Source organism: Phyllostomus hastatus, unplaced genomic scaffold, assembly GCF_019186645.2.
Source record: "Phyllostomus hastatus isolate PE091 unplaced genomic scaffold, TTU_PhHast_1.1 phas_contig_40, whole genome shotgun sequence".
In the NCBI taxonomy this organism is placed as follows: Eukaryota; Metazoa; Chordata; class Mammalia; order Chiroptera; family Phyllostomidae; genus Phyllostomus; species Phyllostomus hastatus.
Genome location: NW_025333872.1, coordinates 85,584,932 through 85,608,690, shown reverse-complemented (window position 1 = coordinate 85,608,690; position 23,759 = coordinate 85,584,932). Strand labels below are relative to the sequence as shown.

Below are 23,759 nucleotides of genomic sequence, written 5' to 3'. Positions count from 1 at the left end.
ATATCTACTATAGAAATTCTGGATATAAAGGTTCTAGATTAGACATAAAAGCTAAAATTTTTATCTCATTATTTAAGGAAAGGGTAGTTTCTCCACACAGATGGTTATCTATGCTGTAGTTTTCATCGTCTAAGAAAAAGAATCTTATCTCCAAACTATGATATAAAAATCAATATTTCTCTTAAGTGTATATTTAACATACTCCCTGAGAATGTGTAAGTGCTTGTAAATGCAAAGCGACTGACTCATCAATTCCCCTATGATCTTGTAAGAATAGCTGACTGTCTTCTGAGTTGAGCAAACTGAAGAACGCGATGGTGGCGTTCTTGGCAAGAACAGGCAGCCAACCAGCCAGACACAGGCAAGGCCAGAATCCCCAGGTCCTCCTCCAAATTGGAACCTCTAGGTAAGCTCGCCCCCCACTTTCACCTTTCTCAGTCCTCGCCATCCCCCGGCTCTACTCACGCTGTTCCTCTCTACATACAGTCAGTGTGCATCTTCTGGAAGCATAAAACTTTATGTTTGCCTCTTGTCTTGCTTCAATACGCTTTATTTAGTGTTTCATCCAAACTCGATGAGTTGCATTCTTATTCAACTGCAATAGAAACACTTGTTTCCTTCTCCGAATGCCTGCCTCTCAATGCGCACTCAGAAAATCTGCAAGCTAAGAAGGAGCCTCGTGTCTTCCTTGAGGTATGTGTGTGTGTTACAGAAGACAAAAACACTGACTTGAAGAGACACACGCACCGCTGTGTTCCTTGTGGCATGACCAGCAGTAGCTGAGACAGGAACGTAACCCAGATGTCTACCGGCAGGTGACTAGGTAGAGAAGATGTGGAATACACACAATGGGGTATTATTCAGCAATAAAAAAGTATGAAATCTTGCCCTTTGTGACAACATGAATGAACCTAGAGGGGTTTCACTAGGATAAATAAGTCAGAGAAAGATAATATTGTATGATCTCACTTATACTGTGGAATCTAAAACAAACAAACAAAACAGAAACAGACACACAGGTATAGAAAACAAGCTGAGAGTTGCCAAATGGGAGGGAGGCAGGAGGATAGGAATAAAAAACTTGCAAAAAAAATGTAAAGGCTTTGAGGAAAATAAATAGATTAAAAACAAATAAACACACAAATACAAACAAGTCCCTTGAGAGCAAGGCTTCAACTGGGACCAGCAGGCTCACCAACCCCGACAAAACATCACCCGGCCTCCACACACAGCAACAAAAAGGCGTTCTTGTGTGCCTGGAACTCGATTCACTCACACGGGTTGTTTTCCTCACTGCTCGAGAATTCTACGTGGGCCTCCTTTAAAATCATGCACTTCCGTGTGTGAAAGGTATCATCAACCACCTTGCAGACAGATATAATCACAATTTAGTTCTGCTTTCACTTGATACCACTTTTATTATTCTGGTGGGAGAGATTTTCCCCCTGTTGGTCAAAATTCCCAGCTTTCTTCCCCTCGGAGTTTTGCTCTGCATTTGCTGTCAAGTACTGTCTCATTCAGAAACAGCTCTAATGCCCCAGGGCGTTTATCAGATTAAGAAAATTAGATTAAATTTTTTTTCATGGCCAAAGGAAATTGCTTTTAAAATCCAAAGACAGTGGAGAAAATGTGTCATCTTGGAGAAAGGGCAGCACAAAGTATAAACTTTGGTCCTTGGGTTGGTTATTTCTAACCCGTGGTCCATAGACAGCTTGAATTGTCCGTGAATGTACCTGTAGGACCAGAGGCGCGGATACATGGAGCAGGCGGACAGGTCTCAGGGGGGAGGGTGGAGGTGGGGACCGGAAGAGATTAGCCAAAGAACCTGTATGCACAGCCCATCGACACAACGGGGTGAAGGGGGGGGGGAGGGCAGGGGGGCGGGTGGCTAAGGGAAGGCTGGGGGGGGCGTCTGGAGGGAGAAAATGGGAGACATCTGTAATAGTGTCAACAACAAAAAATAAATAAATAAAAACCTTACAAAGAATATATCTGTGGATCAAAAAAAAATATTGTTTTTAGCCTGAATCAATAGTATGTTTTTGTAGATTAGGCACTGTTATTGTTAAATGCATGCCAAAACCCTTATGATAAAATGTACTGCTAGATACAAGTGTAACTAAATTCTGGGGAGCTTTTTTTTGTATTTTGTGTTCAAGTGGGGCCATTACCAAACGTACAATTAATTATCAAAGTTGGGGTGAAGGGTTAATAGTCATTTTGGTGTGTAAAGCAATCATCTTATTTGCAAAGGTTGGAAAGCCACTGCTGTGATATCAAGGGGAGAAAATGTATAAAATACGGACAGCAATAAGGAATAAATGCACTATAAAAATGCAATATTACTGTGAAATAAGACTTTGATCCGATTTCCAGATAACTTCAATACCTTGTGTTTCAGCCACCAACTTCTTCCTCCTATTATTTGACTTGACTGTTTCTGGATCTCAGGAAAAGCACCCGGGCCCAGGAGCACCACATACTTGACACACAGTATCCCATCCTTGTTCTAGCTTCCAAGGACAGATACCATGCCTAAACCACTCTCCTACTGCAGCAGCAGCATATTAACTGCAGCAGCATTTGGAATTAACTACCTCGGGTGCTTCTTATTTTTATTGCTACTCAAGTTAGTAGAGGAAACCCCAGTTAAGCCCGAGAGGAAGGAGGGGAATTACTCCCTGACGCGTGCAGAGCCAAGCAGGCCTGGGGCTGCAGTTTCAGCTACGACAGGCTCAGGGCCTTACTTCGGTTTCCCTTTCATTAGATAAGTATTACAATCCCCCCAAACAGAAAACGCAATATTTACAGCCCTGTAGAGAAGGGTTGGAAGTGGGTGGTGTAAACAGATTAGTGTATCTCTGGCGTTGAGAGTGATACTGTTGCGTTTGTTTCAGTAAGTACCAGTTACATCTGCTGAGCACTGCTGCTCTCGGCTCCAGAAAGGTCTAAAACAGGAATAACAGTGGGTGGGTGTTTGCGATCAGGAGGAAAGCATCCTGAACAAGCTGCCTGAGGGGGAAGCTCACACAACACCTGTCTCCCTTATGTCCGATTCAAGTCTTTGCCGCTAGGCGTAATAGCTTCCCGGCAGACAGAAGGATGCACCCAGAGAGCCCGCAGACAAGGAAAGGCACTCCCACAAGGAGGGAAGACACCAACCGAGGAGGGTAGCATGTGTTTCCTCTGAAAATGCAAATGGGAATAGAAAATGCTACTGAGTCACAGAGTGGAGAGGATGGGTCACCACGTTAGGAACCAAAGCCACAAACAAACCGAAGCCACAGGCTGCAGGTCTGCTGTGGCCGTGCAGCTGCGGCTGGGACAGGAGGCCTTTCGAGGAAGGGGTGGCGCTGCCTCCGCGGAGACCCTCCCTCCCGTGATCTCAGCTCTACCTGTTCTGCCGCTGGTACCCAAGTGCTGTGGGAGCAGCGCTGCCTAAAGAATCTCAGCCGCAGACAACTGTTTTCCCAGGCAACCTCAAGTTCATCTTCAGTCCAAACAGCTCCCTTGGATTCCAGTGCACGGGTTGAAGGCTTTCCAGAAAAACCTGCAGACTCATTATGTATTCTCTGGGAGCCCATCCGAAGGTAATTAAAATTTCTCACCTTTTGCCTCGCCAGTAGTTGTGAGGCAGAGAATCTCTGAATGTGTGATTGAAGACAAATGCTCTTTGACTGCATGGGAACTTGGAGTTGCTGCAGATATTAAATCTCCAACAGCACTGTGCATTTTACTCCTCTCCTCTTTGATTCTAACCTCATCATCCGCTGGCCAGAGAACTACTTGGCCTGCTGAAATTCACCATAGTACAATCTAAATGTACAGTCCTCCTTTAAGAGTTTTTAGATCGATCACACTCAGTATCCTAAAGCTTTGTGACACAGGATGAAAGACAACACAAAGGAAATCAGTTTGCCTTATTAAGCCTGTACTTCCTTCAGTGAATTAATAAAGAAAAAACACTCAGAAATGACATTACCTCATCAAAGTCAACAAAGTAGGGGAGGGCCCATGAACTTTGGGCATGGAGTCTACTGTCTTAAGAAAACTGACAAATTAGTGTCCCAGGTTCGATTCCCAGCCAGGGTACATTCCTGGGTTGCAGGCCATAACCCCCAGCAACCACACATTGATGTTTCTCTCTCTCTCTCTCTATCTCTCTCCCTTCGCTCTCTAAAAATAAATAAATAAATAAAATCTTTAAAAAAAAAAGAGAGAACTGACAAATTAATTTTGAACCAAGAGCGGAATACTGATGGTTACTAAACTTTTTCTAAGCTCATGTTAAACATGCCTCGGGTCAACATAATCAAGACTACTGGCTGATGAAAGAAATCCTCAGGCCAGAGCTCATCGAAGACGTCAGAAGGGTACAGGAGCGCTGTTTTGCCGGCGGCACCAGACGTATGGACGAGCCTAGATGAAGGAACGTCAGGTGCAGCATGATCATTGCTTCTGGGGTCCACGCTACTGAACCTATAACTTAAATAGCAAGCCATCTGATGCTCTTCAGCTCTACCTGGAGCCGACGCCATTTGCACTGGGAATATAGGTCAGTCACACTGCTCTGCTGAGATTATTCCTTGGAGGTAGGACGGTTCTGGGCAGACCATAATGGTCCAGTAGGCAGCTTTATTTCCATCCCTAGGCCCTTTGCCTCCCTTGTTTACAAAAGCTGCAGGAACTAAAGGTCACAGAGAGAGCATATTTTTCTTTTTTAGAAAATGTTTCTTTGCAGGAAAAACCGAGGCTAAAAATAGCCAGTCTTAGTCTATGGTGCAGAGCTTCAAAGCGATCAGTATCTTCCTTACGCTGTATAGTCTCCAGAAAGCAAGCCTGAATAGATCCTGATTTGAAAGTTCTTAGCAACCAATCTGTTAGCTTTGCTGACTGTTGCATTCGCATTTGTCACCTACCAAGGATGTATCCACTTTCAGCCTTTGCTTTGAGGCACTCACCTTTATGTCATGAAATGTTAGGTGACTCTCCTCTCTCTGACCCTGCTGTCACGACAGGACAAGCACATCTACTCTTCCCATCAATCCCTTTTGACAGGCAGACAGCAGTTGTCAGAATCAGAACCTCCTTGCTGTGTCCTTGGCCAGACTCAACGCCTGGTACAAGAAACACTCAATGCTTTTGACTTGGGAGAATTACAGAGAATGCACCCAAGCTGACTGGAGTGGCTTTGAACTACAAATGCAGGAGCCTCCCAACCACCACTTGAAACATACTGGCATGGCTACCACATTTTCCCCTCTAACAATCAGTATAATTTGGTTGAGACCACACTCCTTCTACTTGGGCTTAGTAAGGCACTAGCAGAATATAGACTTCCCAATGCACTCCACTGAGCGAAAAGAACAGACACAGGGGCCCCATTCACCAGCCTCCAAGGCCAGGCTCGGTAGCAAACATTTGAACAAATTGGGCCTTTCTCCTCTGCAGAGCAATTCGAGCCACAGGCAGCTCATCAAGGGGCTCCCTCCTGCTGCAGGAATGTGTACCTTTGACTCTCCCAGGAGTTTGAAGGGCTGTAAAGGAACAGCTGAAAATGACCACGGACTCCGTGCACAATGAATTGAATATGGTCTACGTTTTGTTCACTTAAAGAGACACTGTCAAGGTCTAAAGGTCAAAAAATTGGACCAAACATGCACCGTTTTTATCAGACAGGGAAGATCTGATAAAAGCACTCAGAATTCTGGGAAAACAACTACTTTGCTTTTTGTGAAACTCACTTTCTGCGGGGCTCACAAAACTTTTGTTTTGTGCTCCCCAGGGCGTGGCAGACGCCCAAGAGAGGCTCCTGTGGGTGCCCAGCCCCTGAAACGGGCATCATGGACCTCTTCCATTAGCTCAAGCAGGGCTTTTACTCTAATGCAGACAGGGCCATTTCAAACATTAGTGCAACAGCAAAAAGGCAGAAAAAGAAAATGAAGCAAAAAAGCTCTGTTTGCCAAAGAGAAGCTGACAACTTTGTGAAGGGGGAACATTCACTTTCGAGCTTGTGAGTGGGAGTCACAAACAAAAGCGAATCTCCAGGATTGGAAAAAGTGTTGCATCTTGCGTGGAAACATAAAAAAAAGCGAAAAGACTAACAACTTGACAGTGTCCTTTTAAGAACGATGGACAATCAAATTAAGGCAGTCGTGCAAACCATGGCACGGAAATGGTTCCTCCTTCGGAATGGCATGCACCACATCTGTTTCCATGTTAGAAAGTGGAAAAACCCAGGAGAGAGAAAGCAAGGGCAAACCACTCTCTTTTCCATGCAGCTTCTCTTACACATTCACTGCAGTGTGGGGGTTTTCAAAGCTGCACATGTGCCGACGGACACTGGCTGGTGGGCGAGAATTCTGGCTGCCTCTTCCTGAAGATGGAAAAGAAAAAGACACGCAGTGAGTGAGTGGGTTATACACGTGTCTAGATAAGGCGATTACACCACTCGGGCGGTGCTGGGACCCATGGCAGGGCCTGGCCCGGCCTGCGAGCCTTCCTCCGCGCCATCTCCACCTCCGCGTCCGCAGCTTCCTTCTGCACGACCCTGCCTCACGGCCAGGCCCGTGTCTGAAAGCCCCATCAGTGGAGTGCATTCCTTTCTTCACCTTGTGGGACTAGGGCTTCCCAAGCGGCAGCCGTTCCTCTGTTGTGTTTGTGTCTGCCCCGCAGCAGCTCTCTCCCTGCCTCTTGGCACCTCCCTTTACTCCCCATGGGGGCTCCTGGATTTATACCCTACAGTGCAACTGCTAATTTGCCTCCGTATTATGGTATCATAACAGCATTTCTGTCACTTTATATAAAGTCCCATTTGTCTCCTGGCCTTCACAGGTGGAATGTGCCTAATGGTGGCGAGGAGGAGAGTGGCGAGAGACTGGAGGTGCCTGTCACGCGGGGAGGTCATCACCCACTTCCTTGGTTGGATGTCTCCTGCAGAGCATGGAGGGTGACTGGCAGGTGAGAGGAGCATCGATTGGACCGGACAGGGATGAAGGGGCAGTCCCGGACAGTCCCCCTTCCCATCATTTGATGGCGTGAGAAGAAGAGGCTTTCCCATGAGTTAGGAAGCACTTCAGAAGGTGGTGGGATAAAGCCATCTTCTTGTCACTCCATAATGAGGGCTGCCAGCCACAGAAAAGGATTTCAGAAACAAGATGCTCAAGGCAAACCACCAGCAGGCACTGTGGTGATACGGATGAGGTTGGTGGAACTGGGGAGAGTCTCCCATATCAGGGGACTCTGCAATGATGAAGTGGCCTCCTGGGCCCCCCCCAAACCCACAGATGTTCTCTATGAATCAGCATTGGATCACCTACTCCATGTTCTTGGTGACAACGGTCCAGTGTGAATCAGAAGAGGACCACTACGGCTCCAGGCAGGTCAAAGACCTTTGTGGTCTCTCCAGTCTCTTTTTCCCATCAAAGAGAGAGAGGAGGGAAGAGGGAAGAGGAGACACGAAGAAGCGCGGGAGGCAGAGATATTGCACGAACAGACCATGCCCCTTCCCATTCCACGGTGTTCAGGCTGTGGCCTGACACGCCGGCAGGGAGAGATGCCAGTTTGAAATCTGACACGAGAATACACCAGAAGAGCTTTCTAATACCTTAAAAAAAGGAAACTGATCTGAATGCAGAAGGTGGGGAAAAAATGTTTTCCACAGCACAGCTGAAGTTAAGAGAGAAAACAATAAATTGATCAATGGGTGTATTTCCAGTTTGGGCCATTCAATAACCCATTTGCAAGTGTGTGATCCCCCAGAACAATGTGGAATCCTCATCTGGAGAAGAGAACATGAGATACCTTGCTGTAACTTCTTTACTCCTGTGGTAATCCATTTATTTAAGGTTATTAGATAGAGTATTATTTGCTATTAAACTTGTGAAAATAGTATTCTTCTGACCTTTAATATGCCCACATGAATTTACAAAGAAGTCTCCTAAAAACAATGAAAACAAGAGCACATAGAAGACCAGTAATAAAACTATGATGTTTGAATATGTAAAGAAAATTTTCAGTGAGAAAGAGCATTTAACCTGTACAATAATATTACAACAACTTCATTCTTCACAAAAGAGGCAGAAAATACACTCCAGGCACTTGGCTTTGCCTTGTTACACTGCCTGTGTCCCCTTGAGCCCTCGAGTTTTACCTTTAATGATGTGTGTGTGTGGCCTGGTCCAATGCCTGTGGAGCCAGGGTCCTGGCAAGGCTGGCGTCATGGCCCTATGACTAATGCAGACACCTGGTCCCTCATCAGAGGAGCCCTGGTCTTGAGGTTTAGTGCTCCATAGTGATCCTTTTGAAATTCATAATAATTTTATCTCCTAATTTGTGTTTTGTTAGTGATGTTGGAAGGGAAAATGGAGCATGCCCTTGGGACTTGGAGCCTCAGCTCAGGCACAGTCCTGCACCCCTGAGTTCCCCAAACAGATTTTCTGTTTCTTGCTCTTTTGCCCCCTGGAACTTAAGTCAGCCTGGTCTCCCACTACTTGCTCCTGCCCTGGGATCATTGTCGACCCCCCTGCTGGCAGGGGTCCCTGAGCACCAGCAGGGGAAGATTGGGGTCAGGTGCATGTAGAATCTGGAGGCAGCAAATGGCCAAGGCCCTCTCCCTCCTTGACAGCAGGCCACGGTGCCTTTGGCCAACCACACCACAGGACAAGCCTCTTTCCTGTCCTCAAGGCTAGTATCTTGCAGGTCCTTGAGCTGTTGCTGGAATTCCCTAAGGAGTTGCCTCTCTACTGCAGGATAAAGCAAGAGGCTCACTGGAAAGGAAGGGGAGGTTCCTGGTTCAATTTCCCAGGGGCATCTGCCCAGTGATTGGTTGGAGGGGATCCTGGCAGTGGGAGAACTGTGGGTGTACGGGTTGCATTGTGGAGGCTGCAGCTCCCAGCAGCGTCTGCACTTACCCCGTCAGTGGCCCCCACAAGGAAACAGGACTTTTACATGGCAAATAGAAAATACCCTGGTAGGTTGAGAGGGAGACCATGGAAGAAAGGAAAAAGCTTCATATTTTAGTACTTCTAAGGCCTTTCCCTCTGTGGTTTGAATGGGGGCCCCATGTTTTCACTTTGCACTGGTCTGTGCAAATGATATATCCGGTCCTGTGTGCTGGGAGGTAGGACAGTGCAAACCGCGCAGGAATGGTTCTGGCAGGCCAAGTGCAGCAGGGAGCCCCGTGGCCTCTGCTGCTGACCTGAGATCGCCCCTGCAGTGAGTGACGAGTTCTGTGGTTCCCTGGGCACTTTCAGCCCCATTGACCTCAGAGCTCCACAGAGCAACTCTAAGCACTCCCAAAGCCACCTTAACTCTGGACTGAAATGGCTGGAAAACTACAGCATCTTCTACGTGGTGCCATTGCTCTGGTCTCTGACTTTTCACTTTGCGTGGAAGTGAAATGCAAACGGCCTGTACTTGCAGGCAGCGCTTTTATAAAAGAAGTGCTTTGTTAAAGGTTACGGGCCAGGCTCCGCAAAATCCGATGGCAGAGTGGCCAACTGCACAGACACTGGGAGAAAGAGCTTGACTTCAGGGTATTTTTAGCATCTGAAAACCACATATTTAACCAACCACAGATTCCATAAGCCAGAGTAAAAGCTTGGAGGGAAAACTGGAGCATATGGGGACTCATCAAATATAAGTCCCAAATCTGTGCTTGAATCTTTTGGCAGAAAATGTGGATTTAAAGAAACCTCAGAAGTTTAGTTAGAAAGATTCCTCTTCAATTTCTCCTGAAAGCTCCAACTTTGTTCTTTCTTGCTGGTTTGCTCTTTATTTAATGAAGGGTCAAGTCACAGCTGGTTATAAACTCATGGACTGTGCATAGTTCTTCCCTCTAATTCTGTTGTCTAAATAATCTTTTTTTTTAAGTACACACTTTGGGTGTACTCTGTTTTAATGCATTCTTTTCTTTTCCACAGGTGACCCTTACATCAGTTTCTGTGCTGGGAATTACTCTTTACATGAACTTGACATGTCGCAGGCAAGTTTTACTCATCATAGCGCACGGCAATAAGATCTCTGGACAGGACTCAGGAGACCAGGCTCTCCAGCGGTGTGTTTTCCCCTTCCAGACTCAGTTTTATCCTCCACGAAGAAGGGTTGTTGAAATAGGGCATGTAAAACTTCCAGATAGCAAAATGCTATCCCAGCTTAAGCCATCACTATCAATGCCTTTCCTCCGAAGGATGGAGGCAAAAGCAGAGACAAAAGGCCCAGAGGTATTAAATCGCAGTGTGTATCTAGAGGTGGCTCATTCATAACATCTCAAACTTTACTGTACTCGTGGCCTTCAGCTACTTTCCTTAATTAACATCTAGTAGAAAATAAACTGAATTCTGCTTGCTCTCTGGATTTTTTTCCTTTTTTTTTCATTTCTTCTTCTTTTTTTTTAGGTGGACAGCATTGGTGATGCTGAATGGATGTGTCGGGAGCAGGGACAGGCCAAGTACACAGTCAGGGTAGCTGTCTGTGCCTGAAGTTGCATGTCTGTGATGGGTTTGGAGGTGAGTCTACTTTTAGCACAGATAAAATGCTCTACACCGTTCCAGATGGTCAGCTCACCATGGAAATAATGTGGCAGCTGTCCAAACCCATCATAAAGAATGACAGCAACCACTCAAAACCATCTTAGCAGACTATGGTTTTATAGTTTTTACAGATAAATAGAATCATTCGTAACTCCAATTGCTTTCAGAAGCCAAGTGTATTTTCTCTGTTATCAGAATTTAAATGTTTCTCAGCATCCGTTTGTCAGAGAGGAGAATGGCGTTCTGACCGCGTGTACAGGTTCTCTGACTGCTAATGCCTTCCGCTCTTCGCACACGCACACACACACACACATCTTACACGGTCCATTCAGGCTCTTTGTTGACAGGCACAGTGTGGGTTCTCCCTGGAGGTGTGAAAGATCGCTCTATTTGTAAAATTCTTAATTATAAAGATTTCTGAGCCAATAAGAGACTATTGATTATGATTTAGTAAAATACAATTAAATTAACATCACAAATTTGTCAATATTAACATTTTGCCTTATTAAAGTCACTTTTCTTCTGAAAACATTGAGAATATATTTGAAACTCTCTGTATATTATTCTTCATACTTACTTTCCCCTTTTCAATAGATAGTTGAGTGTGTAGTATGTCTTGGCATATTTAATACTCCTACAGCATACATTTTCATTTGTGTTAATAAGTAATATATGGTAGTGTTTGGATATTATTAGGCTTTGTACACACAGCATCACACTGTATTTCCATTCAGCAATTTGCCATTTTTGCACAGGACCGTATTCATAGGTATAGCCTTAGTTTATTCACTTAAACTAAATTAGGTGATTATCACACTATAAAAAAATAATTCTGATACTGATAGTCATTTAGCTTATCTCCTACATTTTTCTATTTTAAGCAATGCCGCAATAACCATTCTTGGCCAAGTCTCCTCGCACGCATACGGGAGACTTGCTATGGTACGGACCTACATTTAGAACTGGTAAACTGTTGTGCATGTACATTTATTTTTCTTAAATATTGCCAAATGGCTTTGCAAAGTGCTTTTGCAACCTATACTAATATGGTAGAATTCATATTATTCTTTCCAATTCTGTTTTTTGGACATCTTTAAACTTGACTTTTTATTTTAAAAATTTTCAAAAATATGTAAACAAAGAAAAAGTGTTACACTAAACTCCCACATCCATCTTATCTAGCTTCAATAATAACCAATGTATATGTGTACCTCATCTCATTTACATGCTCCGATTATTTATTTTAGAATAAATCTAAGACATTATGTCATTTTAACCATAAATAGTTCAGTACATATGTTCATGATATAGGTACACATTTTTATAATAAAAGGAAAAATAATGTCATTATTTATCACTGCTATTAATTACATTCATAGTAATTCCTTAATATAATCAAATATCCAGTCAGTATTTAAATTTCCCTGACTGGCTCCTGTATTTTTATTCTTTGATTTTTAAATCAGTATCCAAGTAAGATCTGCATATTGTTTTTGTTGAGTCTTGAGAATCTTTTTAAGTTGATAGATATTTCCTCCTTCCTATTTGCTTATTATTTATTTGTTGAAGAACCATTGATTATTTCTCAGTTTATAGATTTTACTGATTAAGCCCCTGTGATGTGTATTTCTGTCACCTATATTTTCTATAAATTGAAAATTAGATCTGAAGGCTTGGTCAGATTCCAGATTGATTGTATGGGGAGAATAGTTTACATAAAGAGGTATTAAGTTCCTCTGATACAAGACTGGGAAGCACATAGATTGGATTGTCTATTAATCACACTAAAATAGGTCAGTGGGTTCAGGTGTGGGGTCAGCCTGATGCACACATTATAAAACTCCCCCTCAGGCTTTCAGCCAATGATTTTAACAGTCATTGATAATCATTATGTGGATCAATTATTTTATTACAAAAGTATAAAATGGTGATATAACCATTCTATTACCCTTTCTGTATTTATTAACTAGATTTCTTTACTAAAAAGCTTTCCCTCATCAGCTATTGGAATCCTTTGAGGTAAAATTCAAACAGAAGATGCAGGCCAAGTGGACGTTTTCCCCCCTTCGTTTATCGACGTCCAGAATAGTGATTTGGTTTTCTAATATTCTCGACAGTGATCAGTATGCCACCTGTGGGTCTGCTCTATTGTCTAAGATCTAACTGTTTCTGCTGGAGTTTTGGTTCCATGGTCCTAACTCTTGCATGCCTAAACATGTTTTATATCAGATAGTACACATTGTATATATGTACATTTAAACTATGATTGTGCAGAGGCTCTGGACGGTGTTATCGCAATGAGCGTTGCTTCACTGCCTTCTCTGCTAAGCAGAGTGAGACGGATCAACTTAACCCAATCAGCAACTCAGTCAAGTCAAAGTTATTTTGCAATTCAGATAGGAATCAGTCCAATTTGGATAGGACACTTTCTTTCTATTAAATGTTTTGATGTGACATTGGTTAATAAGATTATGTAGGTTGTGAGTGTACATGTCTGTGATAATTGATCTGTATATTGCATTGTGTGCTCACCACCCAAAGTCAAATCATCTCCCATCACCACGCACCTGACCCCCTTTACCTTTTACAGCCCACGACCTCCTTTCCTCTGCTAACCACCATACTGTTGTCTGTGTCTACTAGTGTTTGTTTGTTTTTCTTGTTTGTTGCTTTCCGTTTTATATCCCACATATGAGTAAAGTCATATGGTTCTTCTCTTTTTCTGTCTGACTTACGTTCCTTAGCATGCCGTCCCTCGAGACTGGAAACAGAGCGCCTGGCTGTGGGCCAGCACTGTGCATCAGGTGGGGCTTTACCGCCTCGGCATTAAGAGACTGTGGGACATGTCATCCTACTTTTCAAGGATTTTCCGTTTAGGTTCTTAGCTTCCTGCCACACACAACTTCAGAATTAGACAGATGTCTTGACCAGGGACCTTGACCACTCGTTAAGAGTGCCTTGGACTACCCAGCTTGTCAGTCCAGCCTGGTGTGATTGCTGAACATGTCTTATAATTCTGTCCACAGGCGGATCTGTCTCCTCAGCCTTGAAATGTTATGAAAATTGACTCCGTATGCCAGAGCTGTTTGGCTTATCTTTTAACCTTTGTGACTCACCCAAGTACAGACATCAACAAACGTTTTCGGAGAAAAGCTGTACATGTGTTAAAACCTTTCATGCTTTTTTTTTTTTGGTCACTCCAGCTTCACGTGGACACAGCATTTCTCTGCCTTCTCTCCTCCTTCCATCGATGCTGTGCTTGAGCCAAGCCTGGACGGACACTGAGTCTCTAGTCCACGCAGGGAACCGCAGGTGCCCCAGGGTCAAACAGCTGCAGGTCTTCTGCCTCTGTCTCGGAAGTCTGCGTCTCCCTAATCTTCACTGCTTCAGCAGCTTCCTGACACTATAAGAAGATAGCTTTTGTCTGTCATATTGCTTTTCCACGTATTCTTCTCAGGAGCTGTTCCACTACTGCGTATTTTATTCTACCGAGAACCAAAAGTCTTGCCAGATTTCTTAATTTTTGCTACACTGATGGTTGTAAAATGATAACAATATTTTTCCCTACCCCTCTTCTTGGTTCATGATGTTTCCTGAACCTAAAGAATTCTCCCTTTTCACAATTTTGCACGTATTTCCTTCAGAATTCGAGGATGTCTATCAAGTTCTTACATTTCAATGTGTATTATATCTTTGCGTCTCTCCTATGATCTTTTTCAATTCTGATTATATTGACATCAATTCCTGTCTCCTACAGTAAGTAGTCCATAGGTTCCAGAGAGCATAGGATCCATAGGACCCCATATAGTAGAACTGGCATGGTTCCAAAGGATCCGTGCCAGTTCTACTATTGTGTCCCCCTTCACCTGTCTCAGTTTTTGGAAATTGAAGGAAACTACATAGAATTCTAATGGACACTGATTACCTTCAGAAATAAAGGAAGTGCTCTTAAAAATTATGTCATGACAGAAGGCGTAAACTGAGACTTTCCTGGACTTACGAAGATATATGGTCACTTATTAATAGTAAATATTGAATGAATAATTGAGTAAATCAAAAAGGACTAGAGAAACATATTTAATAGGAAAATAAGCCTGAAGTACTCCGAGATTCTTTATCACCTTGGTAATTACAAGGATATCAAAAGCACTTATTATTTTTGTTACTAATTCCTAAATTAATTCTAATATTCAAGAATATCATAAAAACTTCCTCAAAAATTACACTTAAATAATTAGTAAAAGTAATATGTGTGTGTGTATGTCTATAAAAACTAGAATAGACATAAAAACATTAATGGTGTTCTTCTCCATTGGTAGAATTGTAGGTAATTTTTATTAGCTGTTTTGTGCTTTCCTATATTTTAAAAATTGTCCACAGTAAATATTTGTCATGTTTTTATATGAAAAATAAATAGTGACTATTATTACAAAAAGAAATTATATATTATAAGACATAATTCAGGAGTAAAATTCACTCTCTTTTTAGTTTCACCCAGCAAACTAAAATATTATATGGGAGTTATGATATATTTTCTCTTGCTTAAAAAAGAGATTAGGTAAAAATTCTAAAAATATATATTAAAAATATGAAGATCTATTAAAAAATCAAATAGAAATCATAGTATCAGGAAATTCATACTAATATGTTTTATCTAATCCACTATTGAAGTCTTTCTTATTTCAGAATTCTATAGTAGAGAAAATTTGGCCTTTATGCTATTAACAGATTGTTTTATTGCACATGTATTTTAAAATGTTTGTTCTCACCTATAGACATCTTTACTAGTGAGAAAGTAGAAGCTCAAGCTTAGAAAAAAAACAAATTTCATTAAAGAAAAACTATCCTGCTATGTTTCCAGATAGACTTTAAATACCATACTACTAAAGCGAGTCTTTTTATTATTTTACTCTGATTCACCATAGACAGGAAAAGAAAAAATGATGAAAACACCTGTCCAAAGCTAAAATCTTCACCTCTGAATGTTTTAAAAAGAGCAATGATTACTTTGGGAAAGAAGTTTAAGGCTGAAGTTGTAATGATAACAAAAATAAGTTAGATCACTTAATTCTAAAATGTGATATTTGCCTTTCTCTGATGAGCTTGTTTCAACTAGCATGCTGTTCTCCAGGTCCATCCATACTGTCACAAAGGGTAAAATTTTCTTCTTTTTTTACAGTTGAGTGGTATTCCACTGTGTAAATGTCCCATAGGTGGAATCTAATGAGCTGAACTAATAAGGAAAATAGAGACATACACATAGACAGCAAGATGATAGCTAAGGGAGTTTTGGGAGTGGAGGAATTGAGCAAAAAAGAAAAAGGACTCAACATGGACAATGGTGTGGTGATTATAGACAGGATGTGGTACAAGGGGACTAAATGGTAATGGAAAAAATACAATAAAATGTTGTGAGACTTCTGATATTGTTGACTAAAACACTAACATCAATACTAGATATATGTTTCTACTACAGTTTAGTTTATACTCACATCACTACCCATCAAATGATACAGAACTGAATAGGCAACTATCATACAATTTATCTCATAGTAGCAGAATAGTCATCATACCCTCAAAGGAAATCTTAGTCATAGCACAGCCTCTGGAGAAAGAGGCATGGGAGATATTAAAATTGGTATAAATACAACTGGTGTAAGAGCACTTCTGTTCCAGCTAAGATGTGATACCTTGGGGTAAACCAAACTCTCTCTCTCTGAGAACAACTAGAAAAAAGAGGAAATATATTTTTAAAAACTCCTTAAAGATATTGGGAAACTGTCATGAACACCAGAATCCAAGGGACCAATAAGTCAGAAAGAAGAGGACTTTGGAGAAGGAGATAATCTCCAAGCTGATTGGGAGCTTTCCTTTGGGATAGCTGATGATTTTTGGTACAGGAGAACAGACAGAGGATTCAGATAGAGGATCTTAAGTACAGGTAAAGAAGCAATACAATCTTGATCAATTCACAGGACTATAGGTACAGAAACTTGAGTTCAAGTCTTTCTAGGCAGCCAGAAATTGAGGAGCCAAGATCCTGGAGGAAAAAATGATCAAGAAAAGTGAGACCAACACTTCATGTGTTTCCTCTAGAAAATTTTGCAAATTTTATGCTGTGTGAAGGGAATATAAAGCTAAGCAGAAAGTTGCTAAAAACTGAGAGAAGTTTTTAGAAGTCTCATAGCATTGAAGAATCAAAATAGGAGTTCATAACATTTTAAAGAATGAGAGACTACAATTAAAGAGTTGGGACCCAAGTTCCCATTCAGGACCTTTGGATAGCTGTACCCCTGGACAAGATGCACCAGGTGCAGCCCAGCAAGCTTTGTAAAACTAAAATACACATCCAAATCACTGCAGTCCTGAACTGGAATGCAACATAAGGAAAAACATATGGAAATATATAAAATAAATATTGATTATGCAAAAAACAGTAATGTAAAATATATGCAAAATTAAAATTCACTGCATAAAAGCACAAAAGTTGACATTAAATGCAGTTAAAGTGTTTCATGACACTTGCCTTGTTTGAAAGTGATACAAATACTATAGTAACTTATTTGAGGTAATAAAAGGCTAGGGGGTCCTTATTGTAGTCTCTAGGGTAACCATAAAATGAATAATAAAAGAATATCAAACTAACAAATTAATGGATTGGAAAATTAAATAGTAAAATACTAGACTAATCTAAAGAAGTCAAGAAAAGAGAAAAATGGGACATATGCAAATAATCACTTCAGAAACAAGTAGAAAATCATGAATGGCATAGGTATAAATACGATTGTCAGCATTTTTCTCAAATGTGAATGAACTCAATATCCTAATTAAAAGGTAACAGTATCAGAGTTACTAAAAAAACTAAATCTAAATCTAACTTTGTGCAACTCATAAAAGATACCCCTTAAATAAAAGGACACACACACAAAAGCTGAAAATCAAAGAAAAGGAAAAGGTATAACATACAGACACTAACTCAGAATCAAAGCTGTTAGCTATACTATTAATAGAGTAGACTCTACTCATGCAAATTATACAGAGAAGAACAAAGGGGAATTTATATCAGAAATTCAATGTTGGATTAGTGTTTGATAATAATTGTACACATTTCTCCATGTTAACAGAGTAAAGTAGAAAAGGAATTTGATAAAATTCAATGCTTGTTCATGATAAATTTTTCAACAAACTGGGGACATAAGGGAATATCCTCAACCTGATAAAGGGCATCTATTCAAAGCCGAGAGGTAATATCACATATATTAATGAAAGTTTGAATAATGACAACAATGTTCTAAACCTAGAATGGCCAAAACAATAGTGGGGAAAAAAAACAAAGTTGGAAGACTTAAGCTGCTTGATTTTAAGACTTAACATACAGATTCAGTAATCTAGACAGTATGGTGCTTGCATAAGGATAGACAAATACATCAGTAGAACAGAGAAAAGGGTCTGTAGTTGGGGCTACACATGTGTGGTAAGTTGACAGAGCACCTGTGTCATTCAATGGGGGAGAGAAAGTCCTCTCAAAATTGAGCTGGGTAAACTGGATTTAAAAAAATCAGCCATTCCTCACACCATATAGAATAAGAATTGGGGTTGTCTCTAGGTGGAGAGAAGAACAGACGAGAAAGGGTTTTGAGCAAACTTTTTGGGGTGATAACAATGATCTCTGTCTTGGTCATGTGTTGGCTGCATGGATGTATTGCAGAGTTGTATAGATTGCATCAAACTGCCTTTAATGTCTACACATAGTATTGCAATTATGTCCCAATAAAAAAGTATAAAAAATGAGAGAACAAAAGGGATTAGAGAGGCAGTATAAATATTGACGCTAGCCAAAGAAGATACAATATGCAGACGTTAGGAATCCTTGAAGAAAAAAGAGCAAAGCAAGGAAATAAATGCTGAAGACTACATTTCAAGAAAATATGTACTTGAAACTTAAAAAGATTCAAAACTACACATTGAAGGCAATATTCAGATAATGTAGACAGAGTAAAACTATTTAAAGGGGGAGATGAAACGATCTTGGGCAAACTCTTTGTTTTAACTCTTCTCAGTAATCAATTGGTAGCTGTAATATTAGTAATTATCCTAAGACATTTGCATGGCTACATTGAATTATATATGTGCATATAAACACATATATACATATATGTATACACACATAATATATACGTTATTCTGATTCTATCATCTCTTGTTTCCTTGGGAACTAGGATTCTCAATGTAGAATAAAGGAAATAAGAGTATGTAATACATGATAATACATGAGGATTCTATGAATTTCTGCATCAGAAATACTGAAAACAGATATAACGTGTAGTCCATGGACACTAACTTTTAAACCTACCAGCTGTATAATTCACTACCTTAGAACAATATCAGGTTGTATGAATATGGCATCTACAAGGTGTGGTAAGCACAATGTAAACGTCGTCTCCACCATTAGAGGCATGGAAACTGAAATTGGTAGAAATGTAAATGCGAGAAATATGCTGTGCTCCTATCGACCACATGAGCACACATCCCTAAGGAAGGGTCTTCGGGGGCGTCTAACCAGGATCTGGCTCTCAGCCTGGCAATCACTGCTGCCAACACTCACCCCGCAGGCAGGTTCAGCAGCAGAACTTATTTTGTCTGCCTGGTAAAAATGATACATCCTCCAGCATAAGACTTACAGTAAACACATTCATGTAATACGAGTGTTCTATACACTCTTCCAGTTCTCATTTGCAATGGGAAATAATGTACAGAATTCAGGATACTAAACTGTACATAAGTAGACCTATAAGGAGGGGAAGACAGCATGTGCTGGTTGCCTGTCCTCAGTGAATCAGAAGAAAGGGGGGAGGACTGCAAGTTTCAATATTTAAACATTTGATGACATGAAGTCACGATAGTCTCCTTCATCCTTTTAGTCTTGAGGACCATCTCGTCATTTGGACTTAAATTTTCAAAAAGCCCAGGGAGCACAAGCCCCTTCGCCCCACTTCATATCAGAGGGGTCTATGGTCGTTTCCATTGTTCGTTTCAGCGACTGCTCTTCCCCTTCTGTGTCTGATCCATCTCACCCTCCTTTAGATCAGTCATGATTTACTTGTGCCAACACATTCAGTCTGGTCATGATTCAAGTACTATAGGCACTGGAGCCAAGGAACCCTGAGGGGAATGCATATCTCTGATTACTCTAGGCAGATCTTAAAATAGAATTTTGTTAAACAAACTTATTTTTACTTTTGTTTTTACCCTTTAAGAATTGCTCTCTTTTCACTCCCTTCACCCCAGCTGTCGAAGCCTTAGGTCAGGCCACTATCATCTCCCACCTGGCCCTGCAACAGCCTCCTTCCAGAGCCCCGTGCATCCTCCACACTGAGGATGGGTGCCAGTTCCAACACACACTTCCCGTGGAACACAGTGCAGCCCAGCTTTCCATTGTCCAGAAGACGAGATCCAAGCTCCTAAGCCCTGTGACAAGCCCCAGGGCAGCTGGTCTTAGCTGACCCTTCCAGTCTCTTCTCATCACACACGCCTTTCTTCTCATCTCCAGGCATCCTGGAATTGCTTCATGTCCTTCAGCCATCAGTGTTCTTTCCTGCTCAGAACCTTTCCACTTTGATTCCTTGACCTATCTACTGTATGGCCCCCTTCCTTAGCTGACCCCTTTTCTCCTACACAAGTTTTAGCTGAAATAAGGCTTCTTCTTGGGAATGTTTCTAGCCTCCATGCACTAAGACTGGTCAGATCCTCCTCATCCTTAAAAGGACTCACTATTCTGTGGTCGCTCATTCAACATCTAGTCTTTTGGCTATATTTCAACGTTCTACAAAGCAGGGACCAGGTCTAATTTGTTCACCACTGTTTTTCCTGCACTTCCTTCAATGTGTGGCTCATAGTAGCTATTTAAGAGTCATTTGCTGAGCAAGTCTGTCATCAGACTTGTCTCTTCCCAGACTTAAAAGGTGGTATCAGGCCTTGAAGCCACTCCAACCGTCAGCCAAAACTGATTTCATACTAGGATTAGCCCTAGGATAACTTTTGACTTAAAATATTTGAAGCTAAACACATGCTTTTAAGTAAGAAATTACTGTCGGCCCTACTGAAAACTTTTGTTCACTTTCCTAACATGCTGTGGCCTCTCTTGCCTCCGCATCCCCTCACACAATGATCTCTTGGCCTAGAACACTCTCTGTGTCTTCCCCACCCCCCCCCACCTCCACTGCTTGGAGTAGCTTCCAGCTAGTGGAACCATGGTCATAGCTCTTCTTTGACTTAGTATTGACCTTTGAGACCCTCCCTGATGGGAAGGTCAATGCTAGAGGCCCCTGCTGTATGCCTTCCTCTGTCTTAGGACTCCACCCTGCCTCATTGTCATTGTCAGGTTTCTTACTGGTGTCTTCAACTCCACCTGAAGTTCTGTGAGGTCATGAACCATGAAATACATCTTCCACAGAAATTGCCCACAATTTGTAGAAAAGCAGTCCCTCCATATACTTTTTAAACAAAGGACTGAATTATGGAAATCTTACTAAAACCACCAAAGTATGACTGCTTGCAAGAAGATATAGAATCAATGGTCTAGGTCCACAGAGCTGGCTGGTGACAGAGTCACAGCCACGCCTTCTGCTGCCTTGCCCTCTTGTCATATTTCTTTTATTCTACTTGATCATGTAGGTTCTCATTTTTTATTAATACTTTTTCTACTCCCCATCCCATATCCACTGAAGCCAGATAACATAAACAGGGCAAAGTCTGATCAAACAGAAAATGATACTAATTCTCACAGTGTTTGACAACATTTACTGAGAGCAAGATAACAGCATATACTTTCATAACTGGAACACCAGGGAAAGAAAACTATTTCTTACTGTTATTGATTTCTTTTCAGCAGTTGTGTTCCAATATGTTTAGCAGCATGACCAGGGACTTGTTATCAGTTGACTCCCCATTTACCTTAAAGGTAATCTGCATAGAGAGAATTGTTAAGTTGCCTTTGATTATAGGCACTCACCCCTTTGAAATAAAATCAAATTACAGACACACTTTTAGTTAACTTGATTAAATATTTGATGATTTTATTTTTCTATTCTACTGATGAACATTAACAATAAGTAATATTTTATTGTTAGCCTGTAATTTGTGATATAATTTAATTCATTCAAAAGTCATTGTCATAATGGCCTATTTTCCTTTAAGAAAACATAATTATAAACCTTTTTTCCTCTTTTTTATTCATTTTTTTTTCATTTTGAGGCACCTGAGAAGCATTTTATAGCCAGGAATCTCTGGAAAAGTAGCAAAAAAAAACAAGGTCTAGTCATTAACTTTGTCTGCTTCTATGCTCCACGCTGTCATAATAATGGTCTGTCAGCGCTGTGGAGTTTCCCCTTCATTGGAATCTGTCTACTGGAATCTGGAAGAGGCACGCCTCTCCTGCATGGATAGGCGATGAATTATTTGTCTGGTTGGCTAGTCACCTGTATGTAGGTTTTGTGGTTTCTTTTTGGTCAATGTTTCGAAATATAAAATGCTAGTATTTAGAAGTGACTTGTTTAGATGGCAAAGAAGAAAGGATGGGGGTTGGATGGGGATGGGATTACCTTGGTGTAGACCCATTTCGGGTTTCTGCCTGTGTGAAATCATATCTTCTCTGCAAACCACCTCCCTGATTCTACCCATGGGGAATGGAGCAATGGGTTTCTGGCAGACAGTTTTATACTCAGTGACTCCACCCTTTGTCCATTACAAACTAGACCTGAGATCAACCCCTGAGTTCAGCAGAACCAATCAGTTCCTCTCTGTGTCATGCAGAACCTCCTGGGTGGAGGAACTGAAGCAATCTCTTTGGGTAGCTAGACCTTTAATAACATGTAAACTCAGAAGGATTGGGATAGGTGTCCTTGGACTCACAGCAGGGGCCCACAAAATGAACACAGCAGACCTATGAGGAGAAAGTGAGGTGGCATGCAGAGAAGTAGGAGATAACATAGAGGCCTGGAACTATTCTCCTTCGAAACCCAGTTCCCGACGTGGCCCAGAAAATTCCAAACTTTGTTCCCATGAGATCCCTGAAATGGTTCCTGATATTCTTCCTATTAAATACTCCACCCCCTTTTGCTTAGGCTAGTTTAATAAGCTGCTATAACTTTCAGCCAAAGGATTCTAATTAATGAGCCTACGGGCTCTGCTCTCATGATCTGAAACTTTCAAATTACAGGTATTCTCTTCTTACTTTCTTCCTTTTGCAAGCTTTCGATGTTTTTACTGTTGAATCAGCTTTAGAAACACATTGTTCACATGGCCTGCTTCCCTTCTGAGTAGGTAACACTTTACACTACACACTAAGGCTAACAGATGGAATGCAAATGACCTCATCTTTCTTTAGCTGTGGCCAAGCCCGGACAGGCTGCCAAGCCGTGTCCAACAGGGTGTCCTTCCTCACCTGCATCTCATACTGTGAGTAACAGCGGCACGTCTCCACTTTCGGCCGACACACAGCTCCTCCATTCTGCACAGCATGGATATCATGAGCTGATAACAATGGTGATGTATGACCTTGGTTTTCAAAACTCTTTGCATGAAAGTGTAATGCAGTTTTATGTTACTACATGAACTCCCTATTAATGGGCCAGGCTGCCCAGCGTAAACATATGATCTTTCTTATATTTTCAATTTTTCTTTCCCTGTTGGTGCCTTTCTCAAATATTACAAACAAGCTTAAATTTCTCCTCCGTTATACCACTCCTCTCTCTTCTTTGGTCTCCCTAAATACTACTTAAACTTCTTAATTCCTTCAAAGCAAATCCCTCAACTTACTGCGGTAAAAATTCTACCCACATCATACCCTTAAAACCATTCAAAAATAACTACAGTGTCTCCATCCTTGGGTATCTCAAGGACCCCAAGTTTTACCTTTCATTATGGACTGAATGGTTGTGCCCACCCCACCCCCAAATTCTCGTGTGAAGTCCTAACCCCAGCGTAATAGCATTTAGAGATAAACTTTTGGGAGATAATTAAGGTTAGATGAGATCACAGGAGTGAGGGGCTCATATGGGATTAGCACTCTTACAGGAAGAGACATGAGACAGCTTTCTCTCTCCCATTCACCCTTCCCCCATGCCTACACAGGCAAGAGACTGTGTGAGCACACAGCTAGATGGTAGCTGTCTGCAACCCAAGGGGAGAGGTCTGACCAGAAATCAGTCATGCTGGCTCCCATATGTG

At 41.5% G+C, this 23,759-nt stretch overlaps 1 protein-coding gene across 2 annotated transcripts in view; it reads right to left on the bottom strand.

Annotated features, from left to right (window-relative positions):
* GRM1 (glutamate metabotropic receptor 1) overlaps positions 1-23,759 on the bottom strand; it is a 318,335-nt gene that overhangs the window by 5,221 nt on the left and 289,355 nt on the right. The window contains exon 8 of one of the 2 annotated variants that reach the window (XM_045843368.1): positions 6,292-6,376. The exons of the other annotated variant lie outside the window; for it this stretch is intronic. Coding sequence (XP_045699324.1) covers positions 6,316-6,376 — 61 coding nt within the window. The 3' untranslated portion in view covers positions 6,292-6,315. The remainder of the gene's footprint in view (positions 1-6,291; positions 6,377-23,759) is intronic. 2 annotated transcript variants of the gene reach the window in all.